We start from the raw sequence: 24363 nt of genomic DNA, 5'->3' as shown, positions 1-24363 counted from the left end.
TACCATAATTAAAAGACAGCATGCAGACGTGCCTCTAGTTGTCAGAGTGAGTCTTGTCAAGTAGATCTGCACACACGTCGTAAAACTAACACCACAGGTATTTTTCATGAAGACAGCAACATGAAAAATACATTATTCACTCTTTTGGATAATTTGGTAAATCTTTCCTTATGCTGGACTTAATTTAACGGTAATGACAGAAAAATAAACACAGCTTACCTTATAATCTCCTACAAGGCAGCTAGTCAGGTTCAGCAGTCCTTATTAAGATCTTCCTTTTAAGCTTGGAGATGCATGGAGATTGGCTCCTCCCTCTATAATGTCTTCAGATCTGCAATCTACCCACGATACAGCATTAATGAGTACATTTTGTCCCAGATCAAAGATGTTCAACATCCACCTATGCCAGCACACCCCCCGATAGCTGGCAGAAACAGAACTAGAGCAAACCGTGCACAGAATAGCTCGTTTCTTTTATCCAATGAATACTAAATCGAGTATCTATTAATGAAAGCTGCATCTGCTTTTGTTCTCCAGCCTCTGCTGCATGGCCTGTTTGACCTGGTTTAAAAAGTTTCCATTTGCTTCTGCAGTTGAGCTGGAAGTTCCCAGACCCCGTATGTGAGCACGATGCCCTGGGGAAATGCCGGGGAGCGGTGCTGCACGCCCTGCAGTTTAGTAAATTCTACTTACTGCTACAGCAGGCAAAAAGTCTTTGACTTCACCCAAGCTGGAGACTGCTTCCTAAAAGACAAGGGTCTTTTCAGAAATTCCTAAAATCCTTGGTGTGTATGAGAACTGGCAGGAAGGACCCTCGACCGACCTGATACATCTCAGAAAATCAAACCCATCCATTTCAGAATGACATTCTGAGCAGCTTTTATTAACCAGCTAATTCAACCCACCAGTCAGGGTTTTGCTACAAAGCTTGCTTGGCAGTTTTTTCATGACTAACCCAAGATGAAAAAAGAAAACAGAAAAACATCCTAAGTGGGTTCCACCAGTAGCAAGGAAAGCAAGCAGACTTCCTCGAGACAGACGTAAACATCTGAAGCTAATACAGTACAGTAGGTTTTATTGAATCCCAGGGATCCACACAGTCAAATTTTGTTTCTACTCTACGTAAGTAGCCAGATTTGGTCACTATAACGAGCAGAGCTGGCTTGAACCTCACATTCAGCACCTCTGAATGCATCTCTGAACACATAAACTGGTAGCAAATGCCAAGATCCATCAGTCGGTCAGGCCACTGCTGACTTAGACGTCATAAAAAAGAAAGCCAAAGATGGCTCTGAAGCAATTGAGTGTTAAAATATTGTGCTTCCTGTCTGCAGTTTAATTATTCATCTTTCTACAGCAGGTTCTCGGAAGCAAACCTCAAATGCAAAAATCAAACAGTACAAAATAATCAAACGGCTCAGAGAATCCTCACTAAATATTAGCACTGAGAACATTCCCTGGAGAGGGCTGAAAGACCATCAGATTGGGGGGAAAAAAAACGTCCAAAGCCCAATCTGAAGAACTGCTGAGGCCCGGAGTTGTACCTTTCAGCTGGAGTTGCAGGTCTCAGCAGCCCTGAAAATTAGCCGACCACATCTCCCTAATGAAGCTACTACCTCTAGTGATGTTTGTCAAAACCAGTAAAACTTTAAAATCCAACTTTTCATGACTTTCTAGGCTTATGTTCAGTAAGAAAACCATACTAAGAAATAAGAGAGGAAACGAAACCCCAAAGGACGAGCGCATCTGAGTCCCTCCAAGAGCAGCAAACAGCACTCCCACCACTCCTGACCAGTCCAATGCATTCTCTCCAATTCATCCAAACCCAGCTCATGGATCTTCTCTCTCCTGCTCCCTTTCTCACCCCAGTGCTGAGACCAGGGAAAAACCATAAAACAACACGGGTCCGTGGTGACTGCCTTGTCCCCAGCGGGGCTGACTGAGCTGGAGGGCAATAAAGTTGTGATATTAAGACAAATGCTCTCTACGGCCACAGAAGCAGAAGAAAAGGGTGAAATAATCTTAGTAGCCCCCATAGGTATGGATGCAACAGAGCTATGCAGTGAGGAACAGGGTAAACTGGGGATTTCAGGGCTTCAGTTTTTCTGAGAGACCAGTGGAGGTGAAAAGGGAACACAGTGATTCGGGCGGTTTTGATTACTTAGTTGATTAGACTGCGCATTGCATAATCATGCAGCTGTTTTTAGGGTTTTTTTTTGTGATTGGTATTTAAACTAAATGTCTCTCTGAAGGATATTAATACTGGAATGAAACTTCAGCACTCAGTGGAATACATAGTGTATGTGTGAAACATTAAGGCACCTAAAACCAGCTTTTGAAATTGCAATATGCAGTTCTTTAAAATGACTAAACTACTAAGATTTAAAGGGGAATTAATTAGGGTCTGAAAGAGAACTGGTTATGTTAAATCATTACAGTCTAGTCCCCAACAAAAGTTACTGTTAAAACAGTATCTTACACCACAGTACGTGACCTGCTCTGCAAACTCCAGCTTACCTTTCCCTGCTGTTTCAAGCAGTCAGTGTTCCCAGATCATGAAAAGGAATGATTTTGCCTGCTGGAAAAACACACATCCCCACAAACAAAACGAAAGCCTCGGATATAAGGTTTGGCAGATAAAAACATTTAACCAGTGACTTTATTAGTTACAGCTAAAATTCACATAAGTAGAGAATATGGTGTTTAAGTTGAACCTGAACCCCCCAAGTAATATATACAGTCCCTGCAAAAAAACCAAATCTCTTCGAAGCTGCAGTCTTCAGTCGGTGAACTGGTTATACCCCGACTCTGAACAAAGCCCCCTACTTCAGTACCTCCTGGTCCTATTTTAATGCTTAAGAGTTACACCTTCAGTAAGCTCCACGTTTAATTTTCTCTTATTTTCCTCAACCTTGCCTTACCTCTGAAACATCCTGGGCCATGCCTTACCTGAAAAGGACCGACCAGAACTAATTTGTATTTTAACTCCCCAAAAACACGCAGCGATGTATCTATTTGGTTGCATGTGCTGTGTCAGGTTATGTGACAGGGTCAGCCAGAGAGGAGAGCGCTTTGGGTTGGTGTAATCAAGACAAAGGAGGTAAAATAAAAAAAAAAAGGCGTCTATGGGGCAAAAGTTGACATGGAATGATCTGCAGAGTGGGCGCAGAATAACATTTTTTGCATCACGACACCAAAAATGAACTCAAGCACCTATAAAACATTACAACCAGCCCATGTGAAATTCTGCCACATCAGACACACCTTGGTCCTTGTCCAAATACTCTGGAGGAAGCAAATAGCTACGGCCTGGACGTACCATTTCTTTCCAGGGAAGAGCCACACAGCTTCACACACGCAGATTTACTCTCATATACATCTGGAGGCATCAAACCTAACAGAAGTTCAGCTTAGCAGAGTTGCTAAGTGACTAACAGGCTCTAACAACACGCAGAAGGTCCATGTGAAGTGGGCACCAACACCCTCGGTTTCCCTTTGGAAAACACCAGCTGGAGCCTAACCTCCAGCCAGCCCCTGATAACGCTGAATCACCATCTTGCTGTAACGCTGAGCCGTAGGAAAGATTTGGTTTTAAACAGGTTTGATGGGAGTTCTGGAATATGAGCAATCATGAGCACATGAATCAGTCCTCACACACCACCAGATTACTATTTCAGGAAAAAAAAAAAAAAGTCTGTTTCAAATTAGAAGTGTGTCAGTTCCTGGCAACAGAAAACCAGGTTTTCTTGACAGAAACTGCATTTTGGGGAACAGAGGGTTCTAGTATTACACAGCAGCACTGATCTGTATAGTACTGCCTGTAATACTCACGGGAGCCCAGGGACTGCTTGCAGGGCTAAGGAATATGGGAAAAAGGGTCAGCTTCACCTCCAAAAAGAAGGGCACAACTATCAGCTTTATTAAGCATGAAGAAATAAAATATTGTGGAAAGTACTGCAATATTCAAGTTACACACACAAACTCTTAACTTCTATACCAAGGAAAAAGGCACACATCAAAATGGGATCATATATGCATAATGTGTTTTATTAAAACTGCAATTGTACTTAACATTGTATCAAACAGTTTTACCATATGAAACCAAAACGATGGACCAATGCACATGTTGCCAACATGCAGGATCTGTTACCCGCCACACGTAATTCTAACAAAGGTACCTGCTGAGATGGGTTCCGACCCAGCCCAAACCTTTCTGTTCCTTTGGGAGGGGAAGGGGATGCACTCTGCCCAGCTGCCCCGGCAGAGTGCAAGCTGGCACCCTGCTGCACCCTGAGCACCCATCCCTCTGTAAGAACAGCTTTTGGTTCAAATGAACAGCCTTGTCCCAGCCCCTCCTTCCTGCCACACTGACATCCTCACCTTCTGCCCCAGAGCTCCTCTATTCCCTTCTGCTTCCTCTCTTTGTTCCAGTGATTCAAAACTGCCATCAGTTCCCCTGAGCCAGTCCCAAACTTTTAATGCCAGCAAGTCCCTAAGGCTCCACACCAGGTCCCCTATTGCATCAGCACAGGAACAGCTTGGCTGGGCTTGGTCCAAATAGCAGCAAACAAACCAAAACATCTCAGAGAAGCAAGCCACAAACAGCTGCAATCGCAAAGGAAGGGCAAGGAAATCCAGAAGAGCTGCTCCACATTATCTCCCCGTGCCTCTCCCAAAAGTCAAATGCTTTGTGCTCAGCCCCTCAGCAGCGGCCAAGATGCAAAGCTGCCTTTAATTTTTGTTTGTTATAGAGGAACTTCTCAAGATGAAGGGACTGACCTAGAGAAGTATCTGGGCTAGCTAAGTGTTAAGAGAGCACATTTCATTATCTACACTGTTACAGTCGCTTTGACTCACCAGCGTATTACGAGTGAAGATGGGAGTCACTGAAGTTGTTAAATACCTTTGGTCAGCTGCTGACATCCTGTCCTAAGGCTCGAGGTGCACGCTACAGCGGCAGTCCTGACCTCACACTTCCGAAGAATTTCAACTGAACACTCTTGAGAGCAGGATACTGGTAGCATCTGCGTAGCCACTACTCAAATCGTCCCATCAAGAATTTGTCTCCTCCTGCAGCTAATGTGGACCCTTTACTAGAAAAGGATTAATTAAAATTAAATTCAATTATTAGCAGGATCGCTGTCATATTTTAGTAACAAGCATAAGCATGCACACCATCTCAATTCAGAGATCATGAAATCCCCTGAGAGCACACTGAGCCAAGCACTATGCAAGGTCATTTTATATTCCGAAACGGAAGGATGCCAGAGGAGGGAGAGCTAAGTGCTCTACCCTGCATCGTGCAGGAGAAATGCAAATGGAAACGGGAGTCCCATTCCTTACACCCTGCATTAACCTCTAAGCTACTTCAGGGCAAGTGTACTTTCAACGCTTTTATGTTGAAGTACCGTAGGGCACAAGAAAGCAGTATGAGAATTCACGGTTGCTCCTCTTACTGCAGACATTTCTTCCGTTCTGCTGTGCAATATTCAAACTCTTTGAAGCTTAATCAATTCTAATGATACCCAAAGGCTGACATGAGTGTAACAATCGCATTTTTGAACACAATACAGAAGCCACGGTGTAATTTACCGTACTTTAATGACTTTTCTTCTCCACTTTGGGGCATAAAATTTATAATATGCTTTCATGTATCTACTAGGAAACAGACTGCTAGTTATACTAGCTTTTATACTGCTTCTTCAGAGAACATACTGTATCCGCTGTAAAGGAGGAACACTAGGCAGGTACTTCAAATACAACGTCCGAAAGACAGTAAAATAAAAAGGACTAATTGATAAGAAAAAAAGCAAAACATCCATGATTTTATTACAAAAACACCCAGCAACTGTATTTAACACAAAAACAGTAACTGAGAGTCTCATTTTATTTTTCTTTCAGTGTACATGCTCATTATTATTCCATTTAATTTACAGAAGGGCTATGTAAAACGAAATTAAAATTAGAGAGAAAACAAAAGGAAGGTTGAGGCATAGAATTCTCTTAGCAAGCAATGATCACAGGAGACAGCACAGATTGAACAGGGATTCAACAGGAGTGACACCTAGGGATAAAGGTAAACAGTAACTTTTTCCTCATCCATTAGATTCTCCATGGGGCTTTTTTGTTTTAGCAAAACAGTTTAGAGTATCACAGTATACAGGAAGACTAAATGGCAAAGAACATCTCACACACACACCCCCCACATTTATCCCTGCTACTGGTCCAGGATCCAAAACTTCAGTTAACACTCAATTTCCTATCTCTCGTTCATTGATAAACTATACAGGATTACACTGTACATGGAGTTAAAATTACAAAAATGTCATATTTACAAAATCTGTACACACATAGTAAAACTCACAAAATTGTCATCTATGTATCACAAGTTGCTACACCAAAATATTAAAAATGGGATAAAATTATACATTTCTCTTGTCCATTTTTAAAAAGGGTTCAATATTTCAAAGACAGACCATCTATTTCCCCCAAATAAGACTGGTAAGAGAACTAGAAACCTAAAGTATCCTCCTGGGATAAAATGTCACGAGCAGCATCTCCCAACTAGAAAGAAGCCTATATCCTGTCTGCTGGGGTGGGGTGTGCAGTTAGCATGTATGTACAGAAATGGTGAAACTACAATAAGGATGTCTTTGGCTAAACCTTTGGCATAAATTAAAATCGTACATCAAAAGTTACAGAAAAGGTTTTCTCGGTGATGGCAGAGCTCGGGAATTTCTTTCTGAGACACTAGTATATACAGCTTCTCTTTCTCTAAGGAAACAGAGTAGGAATAAAGGGTTTTGGAACAGAGGCAAATGAGGCAACGCTATTTCTTCATTAAATTTTTCCATAGTATGAAAAATTGTATCAAACCTTTTCACTAAAACATAATTCAATCATAGAAACAACCTCCTCGACAATATATATTTTTTTTTTTTGAAACTGCATATGAAAAAGAATTGGTAAACCAGCCATGGCAGAAAAAAAAAAACAAGTTTCAGCATATCAAGTACATATTAGTGCAGGAAGGTGGATAAGTTTGATCCACTGTATAAATAAGCTTTATGCGCAGCGTACATTAAATAACCATCACACCCCACTCACACCCAGTACACAGATGCTCCTCAGTGAAGATAAACGTTTATCAAGTAATTAAAGTGAATGTAGTGCAAATGTTACAACCAAGTATTATGCACATGCTACTTGCTTGGTTTAAAGTTACACAAAGATGTGGTGCCTGAAATCATGGACATATATACATCCTTGTCACACTTGGTACAATGTCCTAAGCCACAGAAATACCGATGTGTTTATATCTATATATATACACACACACGTTTTCTTAAAATGTGACCACCACATCAATACAGTAACACAAACAGACTAAAATCAATACCTGCTTCCAGATGCTCCAAGGCTCAGAAAGTTTGTGCTTCTAACTCTTGCAGTCATTACGTGCCCCTCTTCCATTTCCCCCTTCTGCCAGCTGAGAAGGGGGTTCAGTCTCTTCAGGTCTGTGCTGCATAGGATGAGGGCAACGGAGAGGAATAAATGACGGCACAGGCACCTAAGCTGCTTTCCTCCATCAACAGTTCCATGCCCCATGATGAAGGGTTGAGAGAATTTCCTCTCCACACCGCTCCTGGGTGGAAAGGCTTATTGAACAAAAAAAAAAAAAATATCATAACGTGCTTTCCGTATTATAAGTGGCAGCAAATCAAGGCACGCTGTACTAATTCTGTAGCATTGAGATTAGCTGACTTTGCAGGGGATGCTCACTGGGGAAGGTCCGATGTTCTCAACTGGCTGCTGGGCCGCGTTGGGCCATACAGAGTAACAGAAGCTATGTGATTATTGTGCATCACCTGCAAAAGGACGGCAGGGAAAGAGGGCAATTAAAAGAATTGTACGCCAAACAGGAACTCAGAAGAGTGAAAATGGCAAAGAGGAAACTGATCTGACAGCAAAAAGGAATCCCAACAACGAAAGGAAGCAACAAGCTCTTGGCTAGTTCCTAAAAACAGTCTCTAGATCTCCAGGACACATTTAAACAGCAGCATGCTCCACCACTACTCAGCCCAGTGCATGCATCTCCTGCGAGTACCAGTTCTATCTGACAAACCTGAAGGGCTGGCTTTAACATGCAAAGGCACAACCTCAGAGGAGAGATTGGAAAGTTGCCTGTTTCTGCCAATAATCTCTAAAAAGCAGGCACCCCCAAGCACTGGCTTTTACTGAAATAGGAAATAAGCAGCCAGTCATAACGGTAGCAAACTCCTCATCTTCTCTTGCTCGAACAAGTATGAAAGTTTTTCTCCTAACCTCAAAGATCATTCGTTGCAGTCCAAAGCAAAAGGTTGACCCAAATGGGTTAGTGTTGTTTGGAGATGACGACCTGAACAGAAAAGAGGGGAAAAAAAAAAAAGGATCAGGAACTTCTTAGAAAAAAATAACCTATAGTAATATTATATAAATGTATTATTTTATAATGTAAAAGTAATGTAATATAAGGTAAATTATGGCACCTTTATCACAGCTTTCATCAAAAGAAAGTAAACGTATGTTATGCAACACCACTGCTAGACTCCAAGTGAGCCAGAGGATACCTCTGCTTTACGTCACAGAGCCGTTACTAATACTCAGGGAGAAAGTAATCAAAAAGTTACTAACGACCTCTACAGGAAAACTCTCTTTCACTGAACTTGAACAGGAAAAACCCTGAAAATAAACAGATACATAGGAAGAGAGAAGCACCACGTAATTTATCACAAATTATTTTTGTGGAAGATCCTTTCCCATTCTTCAATCGACTTCATTTCTCAATCTTTACCAAATGTATTTACTATATGCTATTAATTCACTGGTTTTATCATGTTAAAAAATTACCCTGTAAGATGCTGAGACAGAATAATTCAAGTTTTATTAATCAGTATTTTCCAAGATTAATGTATCTCTTGTCCTTCAGATATTTCTGACATTTTTGGACAATAGCAGAGTCCTGCTGACTGCACTGGATTTTAGATTACAGCCAAACCACCCCCCCTAGAAAATATTTACCTTTTGGCCTTTCTTGTAACTGGTCAGTTTCTCAAATTGCATGTCTGAGACATTTGAGATGTGCTCAGTAAAGCAAACTGTGGATGAACTATTCTCTACAACACAGATGAAAAATAGAAGGGCTCTATGTAGTCGCTATTTCACCCCAGCTTTACTTTACTTCTGCTCTAACGATCTCTTTGCAATTAAACAGGAGTAAAAGGCAGCAAAAGACACAACAATTTAGGAGGGGAAAAAAAGAAAAAAAAAAATCAAACTCAGAATCGTACAAAAGCCTGATGAAAATACCTTGTTAAGTATATCAGAAATTGCTGCAGTATTTTCACAGTACCCATGACTTACGCTTGTCCCATGATAAATGATAGTTTCATATCATATCGTAGAATGATATCACTGCAAACAGGTGATGCCTGCTCAACCCGACACCCAGCTCAGTCCCTGCAGGACTAGGCAAGTGGAAGCACACTATCCTGTCTTCAGTCAGCCTACAAGAACTGTAGAACAACTATGTAACGCGTAAAAGCAAGGCTTCTTCAGACAGACTGCTACACATTGTGCTGTATGATGTCATGTTGTTGAAATGCACGTGACTAGTAGAAAAAAAAAAATCTACGCTATTTATTACACATAAACAGAGCTACTTCTGCATACGCTGCTTAGCTCTTCTCCAGATTTTACAGTTCAAGGAATTTTGGAAATTTCATTCTAAAATTCTCCAAGCTTTCATTCTGCATGTCAGTCTACTTTATCTGAGAGCAGCTATCTACTCTTGTTAGTGTCCAAAAAGTCTGAAACTATCAGCAAAGCAGCCCAAAAGTCACTAGTGCAATACACACCCTTCCTCTGCCTAAACTCATCCTGTTATCGGCTCAATCCCTGCCAAGCAAAACAGAGAGAGATTTTTACCTGTGAAGTATCACTGGCTTCTCTACAGGGTGCCCCAGAAGATCCTGAATACTGTCCCACTGTAAATATATCAAAGACTTTGTGTTAAAATGAGGCACGGGAAAACTCTTCTTTTTATCTAGGAAAAGAGTCATGTACATTTTTGTCTGTGACAGGCTCATTTGCCAAATAACATAGAGGTTGTATTTACAGAAGTATTTTGTATACTCAGTAAAGGAAACTATCCATCACTAGGGCTAGGAAATCCTCTCAGGGTTTATTCTCATTTTTGTCTCAAAATACTCTGAATTAGAATTATTAATACAAAAAATTCTATGAGTCTTATGGGTAAAATGTAGCTGGAAAGTCTTGTAACATCTCAGGGATGTCTCAGAGAACAAAGCAGCTGTGGAAACCTCAAAACACACTCTTACATACCTTTGCAGAGGGAAAAGGAACATCCCTGCTACCTCTCCCAAAAGCCTTTCCTTGATTTAAGCTACAAGTTTGGAAAAAGCTGCACTATTTAATGACTGGGAACGTCCAGCAGTTTTCAGACTCTAAGGAGACTTAATAAGAAGCTGCAGTTTCACACATGAGACTGAAATAAGTCAAATCAACAAAGGATGTAAGTAATTCAAATCAAACAGGAAAGAATAGCAGCTTCCAGGTTGCTGACTCCATTTTGGTTTTATTCCCAGTATGAGACTCAAAATTCACCAAGAAAAGTCTTCATCTGGCACCCCAGGGGCCAAGAGAGCAGCACTGACCCTGGCTGAATGTTCACTGCAGAGACACTTCTGAAAACAATTTTTGAGCAACTTATTGCAGCTCTCAAACACGCAGCAGCAACTGCCCCGTTGGGAATTCCGTTTAGGTAGTAAGGCTATACAGGCTTCAAGGAGTCTGCTGTCATCAGGAGGTGTCACACTGGCAGGGACACTTTTGTAAGGCCTGCTGCTGCCTGAGAAACATCCTATTACTGGCACCCTTCAGAAGAAACTGGAAGGGCACTGGACCCTCTTGGTTAAATACTAAATGTCTTCAAGAGCTACATATTAAGTAGAAACTCTATGTGAAAATTTTGTTTAGAAATATCTCTGCCAGCTACCATTCAGCCACCCCTGCTATCGCTTTTCCATATCACATATTTTACTGTTCTATTTGTACCTGCAGCTATCTTAAAACGCAAAGCATGTAATAATTTAATTTACTAGAAACGTGCCATTACGAATGTCTTCGATCCTTAACACAACAAAATGTTTAAACCACAAAACATACATTAACTTTTAGCCTTCAACTTTTGTTTTAAAACAACATGATACAACAGCTATTATTTCTTCAAAGCATACTGCAAATTCAGCACAGACCATTTAGATGGTTTAAGAAAAGCAGGAAAACACTGTTCTGCACAGACTTACCTTGCTGTATGTTGTACATGTTTCAGTCTGTGAATCAGCACTATCTACGAAAGAAAAACAGAAAAGCCTTTAGAGTTTATGCTTGAACAGTTTCCTGCATAATCCTTTATTTTGGGAGGTTAGTTCAGCTTGCAGGAGACATACGAGCATTAGATCAGTTCCTATACAGTTTATCAGCACTTATTGGCAAACAGAATTGTCAACAACATTGATTTAATGCCAGTTAAGGTGATTAAACAAACCTGCCTATTTACAGCAAGTTCCAAAATCTGACACTATGTATCTTTAAGCTGTAATCTTACATAGAAGAATGCCAGTATAATAGAAACTGCATCTCTTTGCACTAAGTTATCACGCTGAGCACAGCCACTCATGGATATTACATGTTGTGCCACCCCTCAAGCCCAAACACTCTTGGAAAAGAAGGTGGCTAAAACTGAGCTTGAGACTCAGGAGCTGGCAGGCCTGAAACGAGCTAAAACACCATTCTTTCAAAAACAAAGATAGCAGCGTGCTTGGGAATTGCAGTCTACCTTTTAAATAATAAAAAAAAAAAAGCTGCAGGTGAGGACAGCATTGCATTTATGCTTACAGTCTTAAAAACAAATGTTTGCTGGTGGTTTCAAGGACTGCTTCATTTGGGGACTTCTGAATACTAAAAGCACCTTCCAGAAGCAGTGAGAATAGACCCAGATGCTAAACAAGTCAAACACAGCAAATGGTCTTTAATTTGACTGAAAGCTCCTCTGTAATTCCCACCTGTTAAATAAAAATGCTCTTTTTATGCTGAAAGAGTTCATTTGAACCCTGGCTGTCAATTTATTGTCTCACATTGAACGACAAAAGGGTGTTAACAAAGCTGCATCAGGCACTGCCACCAGATGGAAGAGAAGGGGCTCTTGATAAATTTTTTAACATTTGTTTTCAACTTGTTACATGTCCTGAACATAAGCTAGAGACCAGAAAGGTGAATTAAAAACACAAAGCCAAAAAAAACCCCAGACATATTCAGAAGAGATACACGATACTACTTGAGGTGAATAAAAATAATCAGAAATTAATGCCTTTGAAGTATTGCACAATAAGCTAAGGGAAAACGATTTAAAAAGTGAGAACTTTCACGCTTATTCTCTTGGCTGAAGTACAAATCAACTTTCATATCATATCAGCTTACACATACGGACATTGTTTTTCCATGTTTTTATTCCTCTACATGCTCAAACTGCTGCGGCAGCCACAGGAGAACTGTACTTTACACACGGAAGTGCTTTCAGTGGAAACCAATCAAAATGAAGAAAGCATCCCTGGCCAAAACCTTAGCCAGCATCCGGTATTCCCTGGATAATTAAAACACACACTTTCCCAGTACACCTTTTACTTCTTACATAGAAGAAATCGACCTCGATCACTGCGATCTCCAGTCAAACAAGGTTCCTCAGGCTTTGTTGAGATTACTTACACCTACAGAGCTGGGCACAATTAAATGTCTTGTAGAATTCAGCACTATTGATTATATATTTTTTTTTTCAAGTAGAGATTTTCAAACGAATGCAACAGACATACTTTGTCTATAGCACATAGAGCCAACACATTCAGGATGTTTGTTCTCATTCCCAGCTAAACCAGTTTTTATTAAATAGCATAAATAAGCCTCTCAAGAGCAAGTTCAGGATTAAAAAGTTCAACAGTGGATTGGACAGACCAGCTCGGATTAACACTGCCTCGCAGATGTTGAGCCTCCAGGTACCAGTCCATCGATTTTAGCAGAGTGGCAGCATTACAGAAAATTAGGGATGTTGCAGCTAAATACTTGTGTGATCCAAGTACGTAAATAAGGTATTGCAAGAAAAATCAGTGAACTGCTAACTTGTCCTGAAGCATCTTTTTCACCTAACAAATAGAAGCCTAACCCCAAAATTCCTCCTCTGTCTCAATGACTTTCACAGTTAGCATCCTCAGAAAATGAAGGATGCGTTAGAAAGGAAAACTGACCGTACCTCCCCCCTTTGAGCTTTTTGTGGCACACACCCCCTGAAGCAGGGCAAGAAATGAACTACTCACCTCGCTTAATGACTAGTGGAATCTTGAATTCACAGCGATGGTAACTAGAAAGTGCAAATTGTAAAGCTATTAGAAGACCCAAAATAAGCCGCATAGCACAAACTTGGGGCTCTTAACCAGTTTAATGAAGTCACAAGAATAATAAAATGAGAGTCTCAATGCTAACAGATTAAGAAGAAGAGTTCTCATTTCTATTTTCTACGTCAAAAAAGGCAGGAGCCTGGCAATGTTCTAATACAATTTTTTAAAGGACACAAAAGGTCCTTCAGCACAAACTACTCAGGTGTTACGCAGAGTGGATGGAGAAATACTTGGCTTAGAAATAGTACTATGAATTTCTGTCACTAACGCCAATCGCCTGAAAACATGTTCACTTTAATCAGATATCAAATCACTTATTCCTTAATTCATATTACTCATCTAAAGACGTTACATTTAAAAAGTATTGAAAGTATGTTCAGAAGCATGAGATAAATTTATTTTTTTTTCAATCACTAACTGAAATAATGTCAGGAAAATAACCCAGCAGCCTACCTACCAGTAAACAGACACTCTTGCTGTTTGCCTCTAGCAAGACAGCTTGCACGTTATAGCTGGACCAAAAACTACTTCACCTCATTTACTGCTTTAAGACATACTTGACAATATAAAAGTATTTAAAAGTAAAAAGAAAATAATTTTTAACAGCGCTAATAATGATGGCTGAAACCTCTATGGATTACCAGATACATCAAAACCACTATTTGAACTCTATAAAGGGAATATTTGATTTCCTTTCTAGGTGTTTTAAAATATTCTTTAACAGATCAGTTCTTTACACTCACATGTTAAAGTTGTAATGACCAGGATAATTTGTATGCAGGACAAATTTCTTCACCTTGTGAGTGTTTGCATCAAAGAGAATATCCTGTTGAAGAAAAAACAGACAGATGTGAAGCAATTTGGACAGAGGAAGGCGGCTTTCCCCAAACTAACCTGAGACTAGTTACAATAGTACCTGTCTATAGTGATACATATCTATCTCACTGGAACTGAACGGAACTACAAAAAGTAATATTTGAAAAATGAGACTATGTAAATTCAAATAAACACACATTTTATCCAACACTCAATCACAACTGCAGTTTCATTTGCTACTGTTGGCAAGTCTTCTAAGGAGGTCTTGTTTTTCTGCACGTTATTTATAGTAACGTAGACTAAAGTAAAATAGCTGTAAGGAGGGACATGAGGGTTGAACTACATCCCACAACTCGGCAAACTTTCACAATTGATACACCTATCTCGGTTCTGTGGGACAGGAGCATGGATTTCAGGAACAAAATCGAGCATATCTATGCATCAGGCATGGCAGAGGGAGAAAACCTAAGAGAACGCCAAAGCGCAAACATCAAGAGCCCTCCATCCTCTGGGGGAGATAAAACGTTACTGATTGAATTTGCAAGCGCTAGAGAAAAGTCAGTGTTCTTCATATCCAGAGATTCCCTAAGGCAGCAATCAAGAGTGTTGCAGTCTCTCATTTCCCACCGCCTTCGGCCTTCTGAAAGGCCTGCTGTGTAACTAAATCAAAACTTGACATGAATTTGTTTGTGGAAGCTTCCCACTCACCACTCCAAGTGTGAAATAGTTGAAGAAGTAGTCATTGCACTTTGATGGGACCTGCTTGTGGGGCGAGGGCGAGTGGATTTTCATCTGCAAGAACACGTTTTTCAGATGTATTTAATAACGTTCACAAAGATGAATGCCATTAACAACATCACTACGTTCAAACAAGTTGCCATAACCTCATTTGAAGTCCTCCTTCCAATATATAACCGTGCTTCATGACAGGAGCATCAGCTGCTTGCAGCAGCAGAATGCCACATCAGGGTTTTTTTACTTTTTAGTTATCTGAAGGAAAAAGTTTACTCATATGCTGCTACGTAAAAACATTATGAAAGTATCGAAAAGCCTACATTAAAGTTATTTTACATGAAGCATAATAATTATTTAAAAAAGCAGTACACACTTGCCAAGGTTCATTTGGATTCACAAGCGCTCCCATTTTACCAATTTTTAAATAAGTTAAAATGATGCTTGCTGCATTTTTTTTTTAATTTAAACAGATTTGTATCGATTTAGCTCAAAAAGCTTTTTAAAATCAAATTACGTAACAGTTCATCCAGGTCTGTCGTCTGCCAAGTGAAGCACTCCTGTCTGTGCTACATGGCAGCTGAACTTCCCTGGCCTGGCAAGACACAGGCCCTGTGATAAAACCGAGACACCACTGGACAAAGACAACGCCCTGCACCTGAGTGAATGCCCTTACCTTATCTTCAGACTTGTAGAAGACTTTGTGCGGAGAGCCCAGGGTGCTCAGCACGTCCTGGCACGAGTCACCGAAGTACACACACCGCTCAAATACCCGCATCTTGGCATCGGCTAAAACACCCGGGCCACAGCCTGAGGAATGGACAAAACTCAGAATTCATCCTTCTTGATCAGGGAATACATCAGCAAATCAACACCAAAAGCTGAGCATGGCTCTATTTATCACAAAACAAACAGCTGCATTCTTTAGAAACAGTGACAATTTAGGTTTAACCCTTTATTTTGCAACAGTGGTAAGAAATATTTCCTGTTTAAAAAGCGTTGTATGTGCTGTCACACAGATCCCCATCTTAACCTGCAACTTTGGCAGCACTATCTTCAATTCCTTGCTACGCACGCAAAACATGATTTGTTTTCCTAGTCAGTCTCAATTTCACCAGCTGGTTATCAGCAGTAAGTACCAGGAATTATTTCTATCCTTAAATATTTCACTTTAGCAACTAGAGATGTATCTCCAAAGCTATAGTGTGTGTGTAATCTAAGCATCTTCCCCAGCAGCTAAAAAAAAGTAAAGCCCATAAATTTAAATTCCTCATCCATAGTAACTGTATCCGAAAACACACATTCTTCACTCAAGATTCCCATAGATTATTAAATCAACAGTAAGTATGTTCCTACACAAACGATGTTTGCTGAAAATGGATCATACCAAATAGCCATTACACAGATGAATGGCTGACATGCATCACTGGATCTTACGAAACGGAAAGATATTACAGTTTGTGGCCCCATCTGCGTTCAGGAATGCAGCATCTTACATTTATGAGAATGCACTACATGTACGCAGCAGTTACTGCAAAATAAAGGATGTGCTCTCAACACACACTTAGCTTTTCTCACTATACATTATTTATGTAGCTGTTTCCCAGACAAAATAAATCAGAAATATCTGATCGAGTTATCCTTGATTTCTTAAGCAAGGGTTACATCAAATTAATACACTTGCTTGTGCTAGAACAGGTGTGTAACGTGTTCTACAAAGAAGTTCTGCAGACTTCAGCAAGATAAGAACACCCACATGTCCAGATTGCCTCTCTGCAAGTTTTAGTCTGAATATTAGTGATATATTTTAATAATTATTTTATTCATTGATGACATTTCCTTTAAGCTGCATACATATATTTTAACTAAACTTAACACTCTACCTTAGAAGCATCCAGTTTCTCAAAATCATTTATATTATTACACTGTTACAGCTAACTCTTTCCCTAGTACATGAGGATATATGTCCTAGGCAGCTCTCCATTATCTTCCTCTGTAAAGAGAGAAGCAAAGTAACTTGAAAACATCTGCTCTGTTTTCTATTCTTCATCTTAAATTTCCTCCTTTTGAACTTTTGCATTGTATTGTATTTTGCATGTATTCCAAGTGTTTCCTCGATATACCTTCAGCTAGGTCAAAAGCCAAGCCCGCTAACAAAAATTGTTACAAACATCCCAGTATTTTTTCTTAAAAACATTGTCAAGTCTCAAGTTACAGTGACTGAACAAGGCTCCTTTGCAGTCATTAAAACTTTCCCTAATTTCTAAGCCCCTGTCTCTGAAAGCACACACAAGCAGAAGGTACTCATCAGCCTCTGTTCTTTTCACTGCTGTCTCCTAGAGCAAATGAAAATGGAATTGAATTTGAAGTACAGTCTAAAGCTGCAGCATTGATGTAGTCTCTTGCCAGCATTTTTAAAAGCCTTCCGGAATTAATCACAAGAATACCATCATCATACAGCTCACTGGAATCTCAGAAAATGCACATGTACATAAGGTCTCTTGATTTCACTTTTCTTTTTTCTCCAGTGATGCACTTGCATCTGTTTTATTCTATGCATACACCTGGAGGTAAATTCTACTTCTGCAAACAGTCTCTAAGGACTCAGAACTGCTGAGGACAGGGCTACAGTCCTCTGTGACTTCTCCAGGGCCAGGGAAATGCAGAGGCAGGCAGACTCACCTTCACAGGGTTTTTGATGTGGTTTGTTTCCAGTAGTTCAAAATAAGGTATATAGAACACACTGTGATTCTTTTAGAGATGATTTCAAATAACCTGTGCTTAATTTGTACAGGTTTACCCCTCTTTTCCTGAGGAAAGCAACCAGTTCAACGTTCCGAGTGTCACTAATACCTGCAGTGAGTAGGCGAAGCCGTAAACCTGAGGGTCCAGTTCCATCTCTCAGAACATCAACGTTCTCGGCATACACATTACCAAGGAAACAGCTGAGAGGCATCAAGGGAGCCCTGAAACCAATCATACTAAATGAATCCTGTGCAAGATTTTATCTTCAAATTTTCCATTAACAACCTGGTACCAGTTCACTGGAACAGGGCACGTAATTTTGGCAAAGCTGCATTTAAACTCAGACTGAAGATTAAAAGTTCTATTAAACACAAGAATCAAAGTTTGGGGAAAAAGGAAGAGGAACAAAGCAGCACTCAAACACAGGACCTTTACTATTAGTGAAACAAACAGCAGGTTTCAAAGACTCCGAGAACTACAGGAAGTGCACCTAGCCTTTGGATACCTCCTGTGTGGGCATGTCATCTCAAGACTTCCCTCGGGAAAACTGAGGTTGTATCGTTTCTAACGGATACCTGCTCCTTGAACTAGCATCTCACCCAAATGCAGCAGAAAAGCCTTCTCCATGACACTCTCACTGCTCTTGGGAAGGTACTCCATCATCCAGAACACGACATCAGCTTGTGCTCACCACAAACAACTGTGCTGCTTTACTGGGAAAGTTCTCATTTTAATTCCATTACAATAATATTTGAGAAAATAACGACAGCCCCAAGTCAAGATATTTTCAGTGGAAGGGCTGCTTTGTTTGTGTGTTAGTTTGTACAGGCTCTGTAAAATTCACTGTTCTTAGGTGAATTTCTCCTGTGTGAGTAACTCGAGCTCAGGCAGGCTTTGAGCTTTCACGTGCACAACAGAGTCCCACGCGACAATCAGCGCTTTCGCTGAAGCCCACCGTGTCACAGATGGGCACAGACAACACCATTTTCCCGAAGTGCACGTATTTTTAATTAGGAGACAGTGTCTGCATAAACAAGGTTCCCCCCCTGCTGAGCAATAATTCACAGATATGTTAATGTTCTCCTAGCATTAAAACACCATTGTCTCTGCAAAACCTACCGCCTTATCAGTTTGGGTATTTATAAGCTGAAAGGAAGAATTTACAGAAGTCCTTTCAATTCTTCCTCGAGTAGGAACCCCAGGAACAATGTTTTTAGAAAAACATCAGATGTTGCACAGTAAATTGCTGCTTAAAATAAGACAGAACATGATACAATACAAAACATTAATCATCTTAAAATACAACTACTCCATTAGTATTAAGGCATGAAGATTAGTTTCCTCAGATGGCAAGTTCAGTCAGGTAACTGCAAATATATTGAATATATGGTAGATTATGCATACAGCTTAAGTCTGAAAATATGTATTTTATTATTTTTGTATAGTAAGAGAGTTTAAGACCCGTGGCAGGACCCTGCCATGACTCACATAGTGCCAAGACACTACAAAACGATTAACTTGCCTACACAAAGTTTGATTTGTCCAGGGAGAGGTCATCAGCATGCAAACAAAATATAAAATAAGAATACCCTAACTGCATGTCTTACTAGATTCACTAGAGTTCCTCCTTTAATTAACGAATTCATTTTCAGGTCAATTGAATTAGCCTCCTACAGCTGAGCCAAGCTGATTTTATAGCAAGAGAAATCCAACCAACATTGGATTATAAGGTCTGAGGACATCGTCTAGGGAAACTTGGAAGAGGTTGGTATCTATAGGCATTCTGCCTACTACCAAATTCATAGAAGACCCAAACTGAATTAAAAAAACTGTATGACTACATTTGGCATTCACAAAACCCTAAATAAATGAGGGAGAAAATGTATATTCTGAATGACCAAAGCAGCACAAGCGGCAGTACATACCTGGTATCCTGCAGACTGTTTCCGTTGTAGATGTACATACGTTTCACAGTCGCACCATGTGGAATTTGCAGAGAGGCTAAACCATGGGCAAAGTTAGGCTGTGGATACAGAGAATCGTTCTTGTTGCATGACACACTGGATACTTCAGGTGAAAGTTATACATTACATTAGAAATACAGTCTATGCTTACCAATTCAGAGATGTCTCTAGCCAAAGACAAGGGGGGAAAAAAAAAAAACAACCACAAAAACGCCCTTCTAGATGGCATTTCTTTACATTACACCACTCCAGCATTCCCAAGCTGGGGTGAAACGCTCCCTGTTTATCCACCAAAAGATGGCACTAGTCTGACAAGTAGCCACGTGCGTACTGAGAGTTCAAGTTTTCTTGGTCTGATCACTGGCAACCAGCAACAGAGACATTTGTGCTGACACGCTCTGTTTATGTTCTAAGAAACCAACTATCTTAAAGGTAGAAATTCTTTCTTCTCTCCCACTGCATTAATTTCAGCCTTTTAACACTTTTTGTGGTTTGTAAAATACCTCTATCTGATGAGCAGAGACTCATTCATTAAATATTCTGCTCTCCTTATCACCATATTCTTACACATGTTGTTTTGACAGGGATTTTGAGGGCTCTTATCAAACAGAAAGTGTGCTAAGGAACTCGGATTCATCCTTCCAGTGCAGAAAGAGCGTATTTCTTTCAACTTTGAAGATGACAAGACCTTTCTTCAACACTGTCAACATATTTTGCTGGCGTCAGACAAAAAAGAAACTATCTTTGTCACAAGCAGTCAACAAAAACAAGATGCACAATATGGAAACCATTATCCTGGTCTATTTTAGTAGGACACTGCATAAGGTAAACATAAAAAAAGTTATTCTTAGAAAAAAAATAAACCAGAGCAATAACTTTCACTGCTGCAGGTATTTAGAAAGAAATCAGCAATACTTAACAAATCTAGAGATGCCCTGATTTCAGTCCTCTTCCTGAGTTTCCCCAGAACATGAACACCTCAAAACACAGCTTTCTAAAGCAGCCAGACTTTTTCAAACACATTTATGCCTTAGCAACAAAGAAATCTTCTTTAGAGCTATGTAAGGGCCTGGGCCATATATGCCTCATTTCTTAACAGAAACAGTGTGAGTAGGTTTTCACATTCCCCTCACCTGCAGTTTGTTACCAGCTATATAAAACCCCCAAATTTTTATTCCGAGTTTTTCATTTCCATAAGCAGAAATTACACCGCTTTAACTAGTTTAGCATTCCTGTATGATCCTCTCTGAACTCAAAAGATTTTGACATTCCAACCCAAACCATTCTATGATTCTATGGATCTTCAAATTTCATTTCACTCCTCATTCAGCCTTTCCTAATGCTCCTCCCTGAAAGGCTCCACAAATACTCCTCTTCCTCATGGACTGTCTCATACTATTCTGTTTTCTAAACTACCCTATTTCTATCTATTTATAATCCTGGGGAGAATTTCACCTTTCATTCTGTGCAAACAACATTTTACTGCTCTCATTTGAACAACTGGATAAAAGACTTGAAGAATGCAAAGTTATTTTCTCTGCTGTTTCTCCATTGTTATGGCAGCTATAAATAATCAAATCATCCCCAAGAACCACGCTATGTCCCTCTCAAAGCCTATGTGAACTAAACTTCCTGTAACTACCCCTCATTATTTTCTTAGTAAACTGAACCATGTACCAAAACTAGACATGCAGATGCAATGGTTAAAATTGATTCTAGCAATCAAAAAAGAATCTAGCAATCAAAATAGATTTTATCATCTTTTCAATTCTCTGGTACAACAATTGATTTTCTTAGCAGCTTGATCATTTCATTCATAAATGCCCTGGGAACTTTTGCATGAAAAGCAACTACTCTTTGTTGGGACATTCTTTCTGTTTGGCTTATTAGGTTTCTATTTACCTTCCACTATTTCTGAAACCTAACTGACATTGGTTACTGTTAAACAATAACTTCCACTAGTTACTGCTCTGTTCTTGCACATGTCAAAACACAACTACTAAAGGACTAGACTGTGACATGAAAACGTGTCATCATGTTGGTTGATTCCTCCCACTTTGTTTTGGCTCTTTAAACGCTCCTTTTTATTTTAATTCCATGCAGCACGCGTTCTTTTTAACTGATAACTGAGGGCACTCACATCCTCACACAAAAGTTATACACACCTTTTTGTCAGTATAGATGGAAATCATAGAAGATCTGATCTTGTTTCCAGTATAGACAGTGACTTCCAAATATTTCAGAGAATGCAGTAATATGTTCAATTATTCAGTAACTCATCTGAACATTTGGTGAATATGCAAACAGGCATTTCAAATAAAGCTCATTCATTTGGCTTTCTAAAAGCACTCATACTGCAGGACACTTAAGATTAAAATGTACTTTATGAACTCCATCCTAGTTTAGTTGTGTAATCGCTTTGATGAGATTCAAAAATATCTGATAAAAGAACAGCCTTCCAGCAGATTGCTTAATATTTACGTATTCGCATAGAGAGTGCTTGTATTTTTAGAAGACTTTTCAACAACAGAATCGCTAGTCTCAATTCATGATGCAAGCAAAACCTCTAAGCATATGCCTTCTGCTGAAAGGAAGAAAATTTTTAACTTCAAAATGATTACACAGCATGAATAAGAGCACAACTGAGGAGTTAAATTCCTTCCAAATTAGCGGTTTCTTTCACTTGCAGGCGAGACATGCTGTAGGTGATATTTTGCAAGTACCATAGAGGCAAAAAAGACTATCCATTAACCAAGAATGATTGCCGACCTCGTACTTTGGAGTTTCAGTCCAGGAGTCTAACTGAAAAGAAAACGACAGTCCTCTGAAATTGAGGTGAAAGAGTTGCTCAGCTGAATTATACACTAAAAGGGAAAAGAAAGTAAAAACAGAGTTACCAAAACAAACTAACAATTCTCCAGTTCAGATCTAACAGCACTTTCATCACATCAATGAATTTACTACACCTCAAGATGCAGGAGGAACACCGTTCTAGGGGACAGTAATAGCTGTCCTTTAATTTGTTGCAGTAGAAACGTAGCAATAAGAGAAACCTTAGATTCATTAGAGTTGTCTCTGTAAGCCTGTAGGCGCTAACCTATCCCTAATGATACAATTATACAATATGACAATCAATTACACCTTAATATCCCTGAAGTAGTTTAAACTGCTACTATTAGTACAAAAAAAATCTGTTCATTGTTATGTGAAACATTTGTACAATATTACCCAGAAAGGCTCTTAGACAGATGTGTCCTGAACGCTGATAAGTTCTGTATTTCACACCACTGGGAAGCACATTCCCAAGCGGGAGCTCACAGGTACCTCCCTGCCACTTCCACCTCTCTGTCCCAAGAGCAGCTCCCGCTTGCATGCCCCAGTTCAGCTGCCTGCATTCCTGAGTAACGTGGGATGAGAAGGAAATGCTTCAGACAGGCAGATCCTAGCCCATTTACAACGACAATTAAAAATAGCATCCCCAGAAACACCAGCCTATCGGTCAGCTTTTACAAAAAGCAGTAATAAATTAGAGCACGCACAGGCTTCCAGCTGTCATCACGTCACGGGATGTCCTGATTCATTGCGAAAAAATTGCACAACATAAACTTTCAACAGCAATAAAAGTCACCCTAGTACTTACTCTAACAAGACATACTGTTTTGTGAGACTGCAGAAAGCTTAAAATCAATCCCAGGAGACTGGGAGCTTGGAAACAGTTTTGGGATTGATGCTACCAAACTCCAACACGTGCCTGGTAGCTGCTGGGGAGAACACAGTGTTCTCCTAACACGCAGAAGCTGGTTCGATTTGCAGAACAGTTTGAAAATAGCAGAGGTAAAAAACAAACACACACTTCAACAAGAGAAGCTGTTTTCTTCCACTTGACCAAAAAAAATTGGTTCAATATACTCTTTTTTTTTTCTTTTTACAATTTTATATTTAAGATGACAGCATAGAGAAAACACATACAAATACATCTATTTCCCCCCTCCACACTCACACAAAGTGCCTTTCAAATGTTCAACTTGAGAGACATGTCACAAGATATCTGGACAATGCCAGACTGCCCAGGATAGAAAAATAAGAGTTGAGCAACAAGCATTAAGCTTTCAAAAGCCATCGTTTGCCTTTTCTGCAAAATGTGCTGGTTAAGAGCATTTTCCCTGCTTGTCACTCAAAGGAAAACATGTGGGGAAGAGGGAAATGTTTTGATCTCCAGGAAAATTATACAAATCTCTCTCATGTGATAAATTATGATGCATCTTTTCCAAAGCCCACAGCCAGCTGGAGAAGTGTTTTTCCCCTAGTCATGCCAAGTGTGATATCTGATTATATAAATCGCATCAGTTCCCATCCCCTGCAATGTTTGTTGATGTTTAGGCTTAAAGGGCAAGGAATGTTTCTAACCTTACAAAGTTCTCTCATGTCTCCCTCAAGACCGTATGTCACAGCCACATGAGTGAAAAGGTAAGCCTGTTTGGTTTTGTTTATTTATTTTTTTACTACACAGGTACCTTACAGAGCAATTCCATTCAAAATTACTGATAGAAGAAAAAAAAATGCTTTTTTGCTGCTGCACTCTGGGTGAAGGAAGGGGA

General features: G+C 39.8%; 1 protein-coding gene across 6 annotated transcripts in view; it reads right to left on the bottom strand.

Moving 5' to 3' along the window:
- Positions 1 to 305: 305 nt before the first annotated feature.
- PHAF1 (phagophore assembly factor 1) overlaps positions 306 to 24363 on the bottom strand; it is a 42156-nt gene continuing 18098 nt past the window's right edge. Inside the window, exons 6-18 of one of the 6 annotated variants that reach the window (XR_015222571.1) lie at positions 22535 to 22629; positions 19727 to 19824; positions 17910 to 18022; positions 15733 to 15866; positions 15033 to 15116; positions 14252 to 14334; positions 13428 to 13471; positions 11367 to 11410; positions 9967 to 10025; positions 8326 to 8398; positions 7400 to 7658; positions 4904 to 5093; positions 306 to 338 (exon numbers count right to left, since the gene is read on the bottom strand). Coding sequence is in view for 3 of the 6 variants with exons in the window: in XM_086621035.1 (XP_086477161.1) it covers positions 7589 to 7658; positions 7783 to 7868; positions 8326 to 8398; positions 9967 to 10025; positions 11367 to 11410; positions 13428 to 13471; positions 14252 to 14334; positions 15033 to 15116; positions 15733 to 15866; positions 17910 to 18022; positions 19727 to 19824; positions 22535 to 22629 (983 nt within the window). In the remaining 3 variants the exon portion in view is untranslated. Of the gene's footprint in view, positions 339 to 4106; positions 5094 to 5862; positions 7869 to 8325; positions 8399 to 9966; positions 10026 to 11366; positions 11411 to 13427; positions 13472 to 14251; positions 14335 to 15032; positions 15117 to 15732; positions 15867 to 17909; positions 18023 to 19726; positions 19825 to 22534; positions 22630 to 24363 lie in introns of those variants that run through there. The other 5 variants (XR_015222570.1, XR_015222572.1, XM_086621035.1 and 2 more) reach the window with 5 other exon arrangements.

The sequence above is a fragment of the Tauraco erythrolophus genome, chromosome 15 (assembly GCF_009769465.1).
Source record: "Tauraco erythrolophus isolate bTauEry1 chromosome 15, bTauEry1.pri, whole genome shotgun sequence".
Lineage (NCBI taxonomy): Eukaryota > Metazoa > Chordata > Aves > Musophagiformes > Musophagidae > Tauraco > Tauraco erythrolophus.
This window is presented reverse-complemented; position numbering and strand designations above follow the sequence as displayed.